Genomic DNA, 15,921 nt, shown 5'->3' on the forward strand with positions numbered 1-15,921 from the left:
CAGCCTGTTTAAGGTATTTGTCAACTTTGTTTGGGTCACATTCGCCAACTGAATCAAAATGGGCTCCTAGTGGTAACAAAGTAGTAGTATTAGTTGTAACTGGTCTTTCATGAGAACTTTCAGGTAAACAACTAACAGGAGCATTAGAAATAACTGAAAAACGTATTACACTTTGTCTATTATTTGTAGAGTGACCAATACCAACTGAATTAAATTCTTTCATGTTGTTCCCAATTTTGTGAACGAACTCCAAGGACTGCTGCTGTCCTTTCTCCACTTTTTGAATAACTGATGGTCGAACTGAAACACCCTGTATATACTCTTGAGATTTACTAGATCTAGAATACATGTCTTCAACAGGTTTAGAATCCTTGGTGGGCATCTCTCCTCTGACTCCATCAGCATCTACTGCCATTTCTTCAGGAGTAAAATCATTATTAGGAACCACTTCAGAAGGTGCTGCAGTATTCATAGGAAGTCTCTTCTTTTGCATTGATCTAAAAAGCAAGGGAAAACAGCCATGAAAATATATTAATATCTGTTTAAAATGCTTTTTTTAAAAGACATACTAAAAATTATTTTCTTTCTATCCTGGGCCAGATTCCTAGAAGACAGAGTCAAGGCAATCACACCAGGCTATACATTACATGTATTTCAGAAAGGTAATCAGTGCAGAAGATGGAGGGAACTCCACAAAGTGCTACTTAATAAACACTAATGGCTCCTAAACATGAAAAAATGTAAATAAACCCATATATCACTTTTCAGTTATCAGAATGGTAAATAGCAAAAAGTTTAACACAAGTTATTTAACCATCTAGACTTTAGTTTCCTCCTCCAAAAAAGGGGAACTAATATTATTTTCCTTCATGAGATTGTTTTGAGGAGTAAATTAGATACTGAATGTAAAAAAGCATTTTTGCAAAAAGCCGGGAAAATAGTAATCATTCACAAATGTTAGCTATTATTAATACATTATTTTGGCAAGAGTGCAATGACACAGGCACTTTAGTACATTTTTGGTAGGAGTTTAGATTAGTTTAATCTCTGCGAAGAACAATTTGGCAATGTCTATTAAAATTAAAAATACCAAAAGGAGTCTAGGGAGACATGACAAGTTAATGTAATGTGCTTGTACTGGATGGGATCCCAAAACAGAAAAAGACATTAGGTGAAAATTAAGAAAATCTACACTTGACTTTAGCCAAAAGGCTGACAAGTAATAAGAAAATCTGAATAAACTACAGAATTTAGTTATGGTATTAGTTCCTTGATTGTAACAAATGTAACCTATTAATGTAAGGTGTTAGTAATAGGAAAACTGGATGAGGAGATATATATAGGAACTCTCTGTACTATCTTCTCAATTTTTCTATAAATCTATAACTGCCCTAAAAATAGTCCATTAAAAATAATAAATAAATAATTTAAAATAGATTAATACTAAAATACAGCTTTATCAAATATTTTTCAGTTTGAGAGATGATAAAGTTGTCTACAAGGACATGCATACATGTGTTGACCATAAGAAATTTTTTTTAACATGTCCTAAATATTACTATTACTTTTCCATGAAAATATATTATCATAATTAGTATTAAGATAACACTTTTTGGCATTTGTAAAATAAAAAAGTTAACTGTGGTATCAAAATAATATCATGATGAGGCAAAAAATCTATAATTTTTCATACTTCTGAATGCTAATCAATAAAATTGCAGCACAATAATCACTTTATCCTAGTTTTTCAGAACCCTAAAAGATAATCTCCATTTGTCTTAAAGACTATCACAATTATTCTCAAAATAAAATTAAGTTTATAACATTTGGCTAAGAAAAGAAAGGAAGGCAGAACTATAAAATCAAACATGTTGGAAATCCCAAAAGATTTTCATCTGTATTTGTGTGAATTTAAAATTAACAACTATGCAACAACCTAAATAAATAAATAAATAAATAAATAAATAAATAAATAAATAAAATTAACAACCAAATCACAATTCATATTTCTATGCATTTTAAACTAATTTTACAACAATGACCCAAAAAAGCCCTCTAAAATCATAACTACTAAAGCTTAAAAACCACTCTTCTTGAACCTAGAGATTATCACACTGAGTAAGCCAGACAGAGAAAGACAAATGTAAACATGTATGACCAACTGCATAAATTGTGTATAAACTGGTATAGCATTCTAGGGAATGTCTATCGAGAATTAAAAATTTCCTATCTAAATATTTGGTAGAATTCACCTATGAAGCCATCTGGTCCTGGACTTTTGTTCATTGGGATTTTTAAAATTACTGATTCAGTTTCATTACTAGTAATTGGTCTGCTCATATTTTCTATTTCTTCCTGGTTCAATCTTGGGAGATTGTACCTTTCTAGAATTTGTCCATTTCTCCTAGGTTGCCCATTTTATTGACATGTAGTTGTTTATAGTAGTCTCTGATGATCCTTGGTATTTCTGTGAAGTCAGCTGTAACTTCTTTTTCATTTCTGATTTTATGGATTTAGGCCCTTTCCCTTTTCTTCTTGATGAATCTGGCTAAAGGTTTATCAGTTTTGTTTATCTTTTCAAAGAACAAGCTTTTAGCTTCATTTATCTTTTCTAATTTTTTTCAGTCTCTATTTCATTTATTTCTGCTCTGATCTTTTTGAATATTTTCCTTCTACTAACTTTGGGTTGGGTTCTGTTTGTTCTTCTTTTTCTAGTAACTTCAGGTGTAAGGTTAGAAACTTCTGAACTTATTCTATGAAGCCAGCACATCCTAATACCAAACCCAAACAAAGATATTATAAGAAAGGGAAATTACAGGCCATATCACTGATGAACATGCATGCAAAAATCCTCAACAAAATACTAGCAAGCCAAATCCAACAATTCATTAAAAGAATTATATACCAAGATCGAGTGGGATTTATCCCAGGGATAGAAGGATTTTTCAGTATCTGCAAATCAATCAGTGTGATACACCAAATTAACAAATTGAAGAATAAAAACCATATGATAAATGCAGGAAAGCTTTTGAAAAAATTTAACATCAATTTGTGATTAAAAAAACTCTCTACAATGTGGATGTACAGGAAAAATACCTCAACATAATAAAGGCCATATATGACAAACCCACAGCTAACATCATCCTCAACAATGAAAAGCTGAAAGCATTTCCTCTAAGATCAGGAATAAAATAAGGATGCCCACTCTCACCACTTTTATTCAGCATATTTTTGGAAGTCTTAGCCACAGCAATCAGAGAAGAAAAAGAAATAAAAGGAATTCAAAATGGAAAGAAAGAAATAAAACTGTCACTTTTGCAGATGACATGATACTATACATAGAAAGTCCTAAAGATGCACCAGAAAACTACTAAAGCTCATCAATGAATTTTGCAAAGTTGCTGGATACAAGATTAATATACAGAAATCTGTTGCAGTTCTATACACTAGCAATGAAGTATCAGAAAGAGAAATTAAGGAAACAATTAAGTTATCACTATATCAAAAAGAATAAAATACCTAGAAATATAACTACTTATGAGGCAAAAGACCTGTACTTGGAAAACTATGACACTGATGAAAGAAACTGAAGATGAAACAAACAGATGAAAAGATATACTGTGTTCTTGGATTGGAAGAATCAATATTGTTAAAATGACCATACTACCCAAGGCAATCTACAAATTCAGTGCAATTCTTATCTAAATACCAATGGCATTTTCCACAGAACTAGAACAAGTAATTTTAAAATTTGTATGGAAACACAAAAGACCAAGAGTAGCCAACATAATCTTGAGAAAGAATAGAACTGAAGGAATCATAATCCCTGGCTTCAGACTATACTACAAAGCTACAGTCATCAAAACAGTATGGTACTGGAACAAAAAGAGACACACATCAATGGACCAGGATAGCGAGCCAAGAAATAAACTCACACACTTATGGTCAATTACTCTATGACAAAAGAGTCAAGAATACACAATACAGAAAAGAGTCTCTTCAGTAAGTGGTGCTGGGAAAACTGGACAGCTACATGTAAAAGAATGAAATTAGAACCTTCTCTAACACCATAAACAAAAATAAACTTAAAATGGTTTAAAGACCTAAGTGTTTATTTGGTTTGGGGGGGGGGCAGAGGGGAGATAATTAGGTTTATTTCTTTCTTTACTTTTAGAGGAGGTACTGAGGATTGAACCCAGGACCTCACGCATGCAAAGCATGCTTTCTACCACTTGAGCTATACCTTCCCCCAAGACCTAAATGTAAGACTGGATACTTTAAAACTGCTAGAGGAAAACATAGGCAGAACACTCTTTGACATAAATCAGAGCAATACTTTTTTGGATTCATCTCCTAGAGCAAAGAAAACAAAAGCAAAAATAAGCAAATGGTACCTAATTAAACTTAAAAGCTTTTTCAGAGCAAAACAAATCACTCAAAAAATGAAAAGACAACCTACTGAAAGGGAGATAATATTTGCAAATGATATGACCAATAAGGGATTAATATCCAACATATATAAACAGCTCATACAATTCAGCATCCAAAAAACAACCTGATTTAAAAATGGGCAGAAAAACTGAATAGACATTTTTCCAAAGAGGAAACACAGATGGCCAACAGTTACATGAATGCTCAACACTGCTAATCATCAGGGAAATGCAAATCAAAACCACAATGAGATATCACCTCACATCTGTCAGATGGTTATCATCAAAAAAAAAAAAAAATGTCAGTGAGGATTTTGAGAAAAGGGAACCCTCGTACACTGTTGATGGGAATGTAAGTTGGGGCAACCACTGTGGAAAATGGTACAGAGGTTTCTCAAAAAACTAAAAACAGAATTATCATATTACCCAGCAATTCCATTCCTAAGTATATATCCAAAAAAACCCCAAAATACTAATTTGAAAAGATATATGCACATCAATCCTCATAGCAGTACTATTTACAATTGCTAAGATACGGAGCAACTTAAGTGTCCATCAACAGATGAATGGATAAAGAAAATGAGGTATATATATATACAATGGAATATTACTCAGCAATTAAAAAGAAATGTTGCCATTTGTGGCAACATGAATAGATTTGGAGGGCATTATACTAAATGAAATAAGTCAGACAGAGAAAGACAAATGCTGTATGACATCACTTATATGCAGAATCTAAAGAAATACCACAAACTAGTGACTGTAACAAAAAAGAAGCCGACCCGCAGATATAAAGAACAAACTAGTGATTACTAGGGGAAGGGGGGGGAGGGGAAATATAGGGGTAAAGGAGTAAGAAGTACAAACTAATAGGTATAAAATAAGCTACAAGGATATACTGTACAACATGGGGAATACAACCAATACTTTATAATAACTATAAATGGAGTATAACCTTTAAAATTGGAAATCACTATATTTTACATGTGTAACTTATATAATATTGTGAAGCAACTATACTTCAATTAAAAATGAAATAAAATAAATTTTGTTTAATTTTTAAAAGAATTAAACATTTCCATATACAATTTGAGCAATGAAAGAAATAATAGCAATGGATTAAAACCCACAGAATAAAAGACATTCTTGAGTTAAAAATGATGGAAATAGATGACTGAATAATTAAGTGAGGGAATAAGAAAGATCTTCTTTATGGTAGAACTCTGATTAATACATGTAACTACTGTTTCAGGGAAGAATCATTAATGAATGATTGAATAAATCATTAATGAATGAATGAATAAAATCAGTGGGTGAAAGTAAGATGAGAAACAGGATATTTATATAGTCTCAAAGTACTTCCCCACAAGTATCTTATTAATTACAATAGGAAAAATTTTATTAGCTTTACGGTGTAGAAGCCACCTTAATCAAGTAATCCAAGTCCACATCACCAGCAATGAGACTCAATATCATGGGTCTCATCTGATACAGAGAAGGGTACAACCATCAATTATAATTTATTCTTATCCAAAATATATTACCTAAGTTTAATTAGGAGAAAACATCAGGCATACCCAAATTTAGGGATACCCTACCCCAAAAAACTGGCCAGTACTCTTTAAAAAGTGTCAAGGTCTTGAAAACAAAGATAGACTGAGGAACTACCAGTGATCAAGGGAGAGTAAGATGTGACAGCTCAATGCCATGTGCGGTCCTGGATTGAATCTTGGTCCAGAAAGAGGACATTAGTAAGACAACTGAAAAAATCTGACTCGGGTCTATAAATAATATGGCATCATGTAATTTCATGGATTTGATCACTGTACTGTGGTTATTTTAGATTTAATATTTGGGGAAGCTAGGTAAAGTTACACAAGAACTCCTTGTACTGGTTTTGTAACTAAATTTTTGTAAGCCTGAAATCATTTCAAAATGAAAATTTAAGAAATAAAAACTACCTTTAATGTCCATAAATTTTAGCTCAAAAGTTCAAATTCTAGGAATCTACTCTACAGAGTTACACGTACAAATATGTTTGTTGTAGCACTGTTTATATACACTGAAAACTGGAAATTTATGCTGACCCCAAGATAGGCTAATTCCATCTTTCCACCAGCTAAGAAACTACATATTTTTATCCTAACTTTTCCCCATAAAACTTTTTTCGCCATTTGCAAATTCTAGGTTGATGACTTGCAAAGCCTTCAAGAAGTGCATCCTTTTTTTCTACTGCTGGTGCTGAACTCAAACAAATCTTCACAGATGTGCAAATGATCTGTTTTGCCTTCTCTCGTATAGTTGTAGCTGCAAAGTCACCACAGTACATAATCTGATTTTCTACCAAAGTTTTCCTTTAACATAGGATATTAACCTTTAAACTGGTATCAAAATATTTATTTTTATTAAAACAACCAAAATAAACTGATATGAGTAAGCTATCAAGATACTGACAAATAATAAAAAGAGCCAGTTCTATTTGATAGACTAGCAAATAGCTAGCAAATAGTTCCATTAATGTGTAATTGACTTAATTTTTACTTTGACCACCCTTACTTGGCTACTGTCCCCAGCTTTTTGGTTACTAATCTTGTAAAAGCTATGTTTACTCCCACCTTTTTCCTGTGCTTAGTCCTATGACATCCTTACAAAACACATTAATGATATATAATTATTTACTGACCTAAGACTTTTCTTTAGTAAAAGCATAGTGTAGTACATATCTTGTATAGTGAAATTTCTTACTTAGGCTGGGAAAAATTAAAAAATGATTGCCAAGGTATGTTACTAGACAAAATTTCACTTTATATTGCTTGACTCAAAAGATTCACTTTAGGAAGTACTGGAACATTAACACAAACTGTAACTTATATGTATGCTATAACATATAACTATGTACTAATATTATTCCATTCAGTTACTTTACCTGCTTTTTTGATAACGATATGGGTGGTGTCGCAGTACATCCTGCAAGAAACGTTCCATCAGAGTACGGGAACCCTTCCACTGTCTACTCTGTATGGTCAAGTATCTGTGCCGATCACTGGACATATGCTATAAAGAAAAAAAAATAAGTATTTTTAAATGGGTAATACTCACAAGTAGTGAGAGTGTCAGAATATATAGGTTCATTATACTCCTGGTAGATGTATAAATTGATACATCCTTTCTATAAAGCAATTCTAAAATACAATCTAAAACCCAAATGGGGAGCTCCAATCAATGCAGAGTATTAGAGGACGTGGATCTTAATTCCCCCACCAAGGACACATCAAAAATACATCTACAAGTAGAACAATTCTCACTGAAAACAGGAAACTAGCAAGACTCCTATATAACCAAGCCTGTAAGAAAGATACACATGTAGGATGAGTAGGAAGGGATGAAAAGCAATCCAGTTGGAACCTAAAGTCCGTGGGAGGGGATGTAGAGGAAAAAGATCAGTCATCCTATTACGAGGGTAAACAACCCAGAGACTTACAACCATTCTGTACCCAGACAACCATCTGTTTTTCACTTTCAGCATAGTATTCAGTAAATTACATGAGCTATTCAATTATTTAGAACAGGCTTTGGATTAAATGATTTTGCCCAATTGTAGGCTAATGTAAGTGTTCTCAGCGCTTTAGTGTAGGCTAGGTTAAGCTATGATGTTCAGTAGGTTAGCTGTATTAAATGCATTCTCAATTTAAGATTTTTCAAATTACAATCAGGATGTAATCTCATCACAAATTGAGGAAGATCTGTGTCATCTTCTTTGTGGCTTATCTTTTCACTTTGTGTACGTGTGTATGTGTGTTCATAAATAGTTATATTGTTGCATGCGTGCACACACAGACAACCCCCAAGTAAATCCAACATCTTTCCCAAGAATAGTTACAGGATAATTTTACGCTTTCTTAGTCATCTTCCACTGTTTCGTAAATTCACTGCAGTTCAATTTACCAATTTTTTTCTTTGTCATTGCTTTTTGTGACCAGTTTAAGAAATCTCTTCCCACTTCAAAGTCATAAAGATTTTTCTCCTATTTGTTTCTAGAAGCTTTATTGTCTCACCTACAATACTTATATCTACAATCCACTTGGAATTGATCTTTGTATCCAGGATGAGTTAGCAAAAAGCCACTAAACAGCAGAATTTTTACGTATTATAAACTTGTCTTAGATATTATATAAGATGAAACAGTTTAGCACTAGCAGACCCAGAGCTTCATTATATCACTACTTCACCTATGACACAATTCCACAGCTTATACCCTGGAGAAAAACGTGAGACTCTTCTAAGTAACCAACCCTGGTCAGAAAACTGCATCTATTATTACCATAAATACTTACTTCAAATCTCCATAGATGATGCTTCACAAACTCTTCCAACAAAAAGAAGAGAAATGAACACTGCTCAACTCACTCTATGAAGCCAGTATTACCCTAATACCAAAACCAAAGACATCACAAGGGAAAAAAGCTACAGACAATATCCCTTATGAATACAGATGCAAAAATCCTCAACAAAATACGAGCAAACCAAATCCAGCAACACATAAAAAGGATCATACGTTACGACCAAGTGGAATTTAGTCCAGGAACGAAAAATTGGTTTAACATTCAAAACTCAATCAATATAATTGCTATAGACTGAATGTATCCCCACATCAAAATTTTTTAAATTTATTTATTTACATATTTATTTTACAATATCACATTTTTAATTGAAGTATAGTTGATGTGCAATATTACATGTTATAGGTATACAATATAATGATTCACAGTTCTTACAGGTTATACTCCATTTATAGTTATTATAAAATATTGGCTATATTCCCCATGCTGTACAATACATCCTTGTAGCTTGTTTTACATCTGATAGTTTGTACCTCTTACTCTTCTACCTTCATTTTGCCCCTCCCCCTTCCGTCTCCCCACTGGTAACCACTAGTTCCTTCTCTACATCTGTGAGTCTGTTTCTTTTCTGTTATATTCACTAGTTTGTTGTTTCTTTTTAGATTCCACATGTCAGGGCTATCTTACAGTATTTGTCTTTCTCTGTCTGACTTATTTCACTTAGCATAATGTTCTCCAAGTCCATCCATGCTGTACACCAGAAACTAATACAACATTTTAAATCAACTGTATTTCAATTAAAAAGCAACCAACCAACCAACCCATTTTGAATATAGGCAGATCTGAACAGACATTTTTCCAAAAGAGGAAATGCAGATGGCCAACAGGACCATGAAAAGCTGCTCAGCATCACCAGTATCAGAGAAATGCAAATCAGAATCACAATGAGACACCACCTCACACCTTAAAATTGGTTTAACATCCAAAACTCAATCCATGTAATTGCTATAGAGTGAACTGTGTCCCCGCCCCCAAAATTCTTATGGTGAAGTTCTAATAACCCCTCATATGGTTGTATTTTTTTAAAACAGAGCTTTGGGGAGGTAATTAAATCAATACCATATATAAAAATTAACTCAAGGTGAATCAAAGACCTATATGTAAAAGCTAAAACTATAAAACTCTTAGAGGAAAACACAGGCATAAATCTTCATGATCTTGAATTAGGCAACCTTTATGACACCAAAACCACAAGCAACAAAAGAAAAAAGACAAGATAAACTCAACTACAGTAAAATCTGTAACTTTTGTGCATCGATGTCTAAAATTCAAAGTCCTTATCTTATCTTACAATGTCTTACGAAATCCAATGCTCTCAATTTTACACCTGTCACTTAGCATCCACTCCCCACCCACCCTCCATGGCAGCCACTTTGGCCTCCTGGCTTTTGGTCAGCATGCCAACCACCCCTCTGCCTCAGGGTCTCTGTCCTTGCTCTCTCTTCTGTCTACCTGGAAATTCTTCCCCTAGATACAAGCACGCCTGGCCCCCACACTTCATTCATACCTCAACTTAAATGTCACTTTCTTAACATCATCTGCCCATCCTACCTAGAATTGCACACTCTTCTCTATTTCCTCAGAACATTTATCACAATTTGATCTATTATGTACTAAATCTACATGACTATTTATAATCTGCCTTACTGCACTATAATGTAAGATTCATTAATAAAGAAAACTGATTTTGTTCATGGCCAAATCCCTGCAACCTTTAAAATAGTATCTGCCCACTAAGTAGACTCTCAATATGGTCTGTTCCATGAACGAATAAAGGAATTTAATAAAACGTAAAAGAAGAGAAAGTTACTACTAGGTCCTTGAGGTGTAACCATGATGACAGGATCCTCTCACCTGTTCCAGGTTACTATAGCACACACGGCAATAGCTGCAATATCCTTGTCTGTTCTGCATATTGAATAACCAAAGTCAGATAGACGGCTGTTGTCCTTGAACACTCAAACTGAAAAAGAGAAAAATGGCAAAATCACATTGATTCCTTACTACCACAAGGAAACTGGCTATGAAAATATTAGAGAACAGAAATTTATTCATCAGTCCTGCCTACTCATATTTCTATTAATTATGAAAACAGACAAGCCTACCATAAGCTCCTGAATCACTCAGTGAGCCTACAGTAGAGATGAGACCTCTGTATCTTTTTTTTTCATTGAGGTGTAGGTGATGCACAATATAAGTTTCAGATGTACAACACAGCACAATTCACAACTTTTAAAGGTTATAGTCCGTTTACAGTTACTATACAAATATTGACTATATGCGTGTTGCACTGTGTATCTGTATAGCTTGTCTATTTTATACATAGCAGTTTGCACCTCTCAATCCCCTTCCCCTATTTTGCCCCTCTTCCCTTCACTCCCACAACCAGTACTAGTTTGTTCTTTATATCTGAGTCTGCTTCTTTTATGCTACATACACTAGTTTATTTTATTTTTTAGATTTCACATATAAGTGATATAATACAGTATTTGTCTTCCTCTGAGATTTATGCATCTTCTAAAAGAGTAGTTTGTTGCCAATCTTTGAAGCCTAGATGACTACATTTTTTATTAATTTTCTGAAAAGTTGTTAGTTATCAGGAATTGATTCAGTACTGCATACACTACTCAATTTGTAAAGATAAATTATATTTCTAAGTTGTTACTATAGTATGTTTACTATACGCTAAAGAAGCTCACTAATTTTCACATTATGCTTCTACACAAAATCCCAGATTACGTGAACTCTGTCATATTAATATCTTTTACTTTGTCATGAGAGTAAAGATACCACATTTATTTTCTGCTTAATCCACAAAGAGCCAGATTTTAAAGTAATTTATCCAATAAAGTTGCTAAAAAGCAAAATAACAACTAATACAGCCTCTGAAACAAAAAACATTTTTCTTCTGACAATTATATAAGCCAAACAAGTAAGAGGTATTTTTTCCAACTGGTGCAATAAGATTTCTCCACAAATAAAAAATAGTTTACAAGTTTCTACCCTCCTCCCCCAAAGTATAATTCTCCCACATTACATACTGCAGTGGTTTCCAAACCAGGATGAATATAAAAATCATCCCCCCAAATTCTGACTTAGTACATCTGAGAACAGAGCCTAGAATTCAGAAACTTTTTAATTCCCCAGATAACTCTGATACACAGCCAATTTATTCACTGACACAAAATGTATATAGTTTATGATTATTTTAAATAAATTCAATGCAATACAGTTTTTGCTGTTTTGTGAAAGTGAAAATAGGATTTTAAGAAATAATTTCATCAAGTTTTTAATACTAATTATTTCAAACATTCTCGTCTGTTGAAAACCATAAAGAGAATAATCTTGTTATGAGTATTTCTGATAAGATTATCCAGCAAAGAAAAAGTTTATTCATTAAAATCAATGTTCAAAAATGAAATCATAGCCTTACACTCGATAATATAAAAGCTTCATTAAATCAAAATGCTATCGTAACATTCACTTACCTATTACTTTTTATTATGAGAAATTTTGATAGTTTCTGACTTCTCACACTTATAGGGAAAATAAATCAATTAAATCAGCCTCTGAAATAAAGAATATATAAGAAATTAGTTACTTAAAATTTGGTCTTTTTTCCCTTTACTTCACTTATTAACCTGAAGCAACAAAATGAAAGAAAGTTTTATTTTAAGTTGCATTCATAGATATGGCAATTATCAGGCTGAGAGAACCCCAGAGTTTAGACCTAAACTCTGAAAATCATAAAATAACAAACTTTTTAGTGCTGTCTTTAAAATATAATTAAGACATTCATTAAAAGGCAAAATCAAAGTATGAGTCTAACATCACACGCACACACAAAATTTAAATACTTTTAAGTATTTTTGATCTTTAACCCTTATGGCCTTTAACTCCCATGGCATTATTACCTGCCATTTTCATCATTCTAATGTCATACACATGCCACAATGAAACTGAGTTACAATAAATCAAAAGTAGCTGTTGGCATTTTAGAAAATTCACATGCTAGGACCCCACTTGAATAACTTACAGAATCAAAAGTCCCCCGGTGGGGAGTCAGGCACATGCATATTATACATATTTAAAATGTCCCGAGGTGATTCTGATATGAGTTGAACCAATAATATGTCATCATTTTTCATGTACTAATAAAATTCTTAAAGGGATCATTTCTTTGGGGCTTGGGATTATATTACTTTACATGACCAAATGGGTCTTTTTATACAAACACTGAATTTTATTAGTACCTGGTATTTTTATAAAGTAACAAATCATTTACCTTGAGCAGAAAAAGGCAGGTATTTCATCAGCTATATTTAGTCTTGGCAAACATCTATAAATTAGAATAAAACTATTTAAAAGAAAAAAGATAAGCCCTTTAAGTGTCTACCCATAGCCAAATAAGTACCAAGTCACAATTTAAGTTTGAAAAGTGACACAATTATGTTTCCAATAATAGGAGAAAAAATATTAACCTTTGAAGCACAAAGCACTTTACATACTATGACTCAATGAATCCCACATGACTGCTTAAGATGCTCTGGAACAGAGTAACTATGATGGTCCATATAACCCACCATCAAATACTTTAGAGCTCTGGATTCCAGGAACAGTAGCTGTAAGAACACAAGGCATAACCGTGCCTCTGGTAGGGTTAAGAACAAAGAGTCTATCAAACCCAAAATGAGCTACATGAGAAACTTTTTCAAGAAGTATTTACATGAAATTAAGTTTGAGTCCTGAACTAGCCATGCAACTCTTGACTGTGTTAGTTTTAATTTTTAAAAAACTGTCAATTCCTTATCATCCATCAATTGACAAGCCAAATTATTATTTTTTTCTTCCTCCACACCGTTGTGGGCAAGATGTTGACCTCTATCCAGGATCACTGGTTAACAAAAAATTTCAAATCTTGGACTCAAAAAAGCCAGTGGCACCACTGTATGATCAAGGAATAAATATTTAGTACCTACCCTGTGCAGGGTTGCATGCTAGGAGAGTCAAGGGGTAGAAAGAAATATAAAACAAGCTTTCTTGCTCTTAATTAAGTTTAAAATAGAATTGGGAAATAAACTAAAAAATATCAGGTGGTATCTGAGAAATGCCTAAGCACAAATAGTAAGTGCAAATGGCTTCAATTGCAAAATTCAGTGTTAGCTGGAGGGACCAAGGATGTCACAGTGGATATGGTTTTTTAACTGGATTTGGAAAATGGGTAGAATTTGCTTATACAACTGTCAAAAAAAGAAGATATCCCAAGTAACAAAGAAGCAAAAGTACAAAAGCAAGAAAGCACAAAGTACATTTGGAGATAGTAAGCTGACAGGTTCAGCTAGAGCTACGGTTTCACTTAAGAATTTAAGGGGCAATAAAACAGGAAAAGTAGACTGAGTTCTGACATGACAGGATTTAAAAGTAGAATAAAGATTTAGGCAGTGTGCAAATTTTTTGGAAAGTAGTATGCTCAAAGAGTGTTTTAATAAAATTCTGGAACAATGTTCTTTCTTACTCAAAAATGCTTTTCAGAAGATAAGGAATATAACTTCTAAACTATTCAGCATTATTTTCTAGAATACTGGAAAATTAGTTTATACCCAAAATATCCAAGTTTAAAGAGTCAGAATCCCTTAGAGCAGAGACTTAGTCTCATTTATGCTGGTAAATTAGGAAAGCACACATTAATTTTTTTCTTTAAAAAATAACTTTTATTCACTTTATTATGAAAGCAAAACATAATTGTAGCACAATTATAAAAATTAAAAAATAAAGAGCATAAAAGTCAGCTATAATCCCACCATTAACATTTTTCATATATTCTTCTTTGTTCTAAACACGTTTTTTACAAAAATGGAATGGTACTACACATTCTGGTCTATAGCCTCCTCTCTTAACCATTTATGATGATCACCTCTGTATCATATTATATATAATTCCAAAACAGAATGTTTAATTGCATACTATTTCATTTTATCAGTGTAAGATAAAAACCCTCTTATCTGACAATGTGAGACACAGTAGTTGGTGAGTTAACTTCTTAGAAATTAGTCAATAAGATGATTTCAAAAATATATACACACATAAACTTAGTATTTTATCTACCTTAAAACATACAAATAAATACATGTTTGATTTAAAGTCAAGATATGCTTTTTTGTCTCATTGACGTCTTTTTGTGGACAGCTGGAGTTCAGTCTTTTTTTAAAATCGTATTTTCATAAACCAGTATCATGATTTACCCTCGAGGGGTTTCTGAAACCAAGACCCTCTAAAACCAAGTTCCCTCAGTGAGTTTATAATTAACCTCTGTATCCAAAACTTTATTCCCTTTCTTGTTCCACCCCATTTCCCTCAGGATTGAGGAGTATCAAAGAAAAGGGGGAACTGAGACGGACCAGGACCCTGTGGGGCCTTTGTGGGTACAAAAGCCCCTGTGTCCCCCATTTCTTGTTTGTAGAAAAAGGCTTTAGTCTCCTTAAACCTTCCATGAGTTCAAAAAAAGCAGACTCAAACAGTTACTACTTAGGGAAAGTGAGGGGATGCAGAAACAAAGGAAAAGCAATTAAGCAATAAAAGCAGTGATAACTTAAACAATAGTTCAGTGATTAAAAAAAAGTCCCAGTTCCTCCTCAAGGGATATATATACAACAATCTGATGCATATCTTTGAGTTGTTCTGCAGAAACTAAGACACCGCCACCCAGGTGGAGGATGATGACTATAGGCTGACCACAAGCAGGTAGACCCCAGACTGGATGGAACCAGAAGATTAATGATTAAGATTCCCAAAACATTCACCCTGTTACCTCACCCCCAACCAGTCAGCAGAAAATCCACTGAGCTGCAACCCTCACCCCAATTGTTGCCCTTAAAAAGCCCTTCCCTGAAAGCCATCGGGGAGTTACGGGTCTTTTGAACACGAGCTGCCTGTTCTCCTGGCTTGGCGCCCTGCAAATAAACGCTGTACTTTCCTTCACCACAACCTGGTGTCAGTAGATTGGCTTTGCCGTGCAGCAGGCGAGCAGACCCAAGTTCGGTTCGGTAACATTTCCATTTTGGTCCCTCTAAAACAGAATAAGAACTTAAAGA

At 33.5% G+C, this 15,921-nt stretch overlaps 1 protein-coding gene across 1 annotated transcript in view; it reads right to left on the reverse strand.

Annotated features, from left to right (window-relative positions):
- The window catches only part of ZDBF2 (zinc finger DBF-type containing 2), a 31,092-nt gene that overhangs the window by 12,264 nt on the left and 2,907 nt on the right, over positions 1 to 15,921 (reverse strand). Inside the window, 4 exon segments of the mRNA XM_032479994.1 lie at positions 2 to 497; positions 7,357 to 7,484; positions 10,685 to 10,793; positions 12,319 to 12,399. Of these exon segments, the coding sequence (XP_032335885.1) occupies positions 2 to 497; positions 7,357 to 7,484; positions 10,685 to 10,744 (684 nt within the window). The 5' untranslated portion in view covers positions 10,745 to 10,793; positions 12,319 to 12,399.

Source organism: Camelus ferus, chromosome 5 (genome assembly GCF_009834535.1).
Source record: "Camelus ferus isolate YT-003-E chromosome 5, BCGSAC_Cfer_1.0, whole genome shotgun sequence".
Classification (NCBI taxonomy): Eukaryota; Metazoa; Chordata; class Mammalia; order Artiodactyla; family Camelidae; genus Camelus; species Camelus ferus.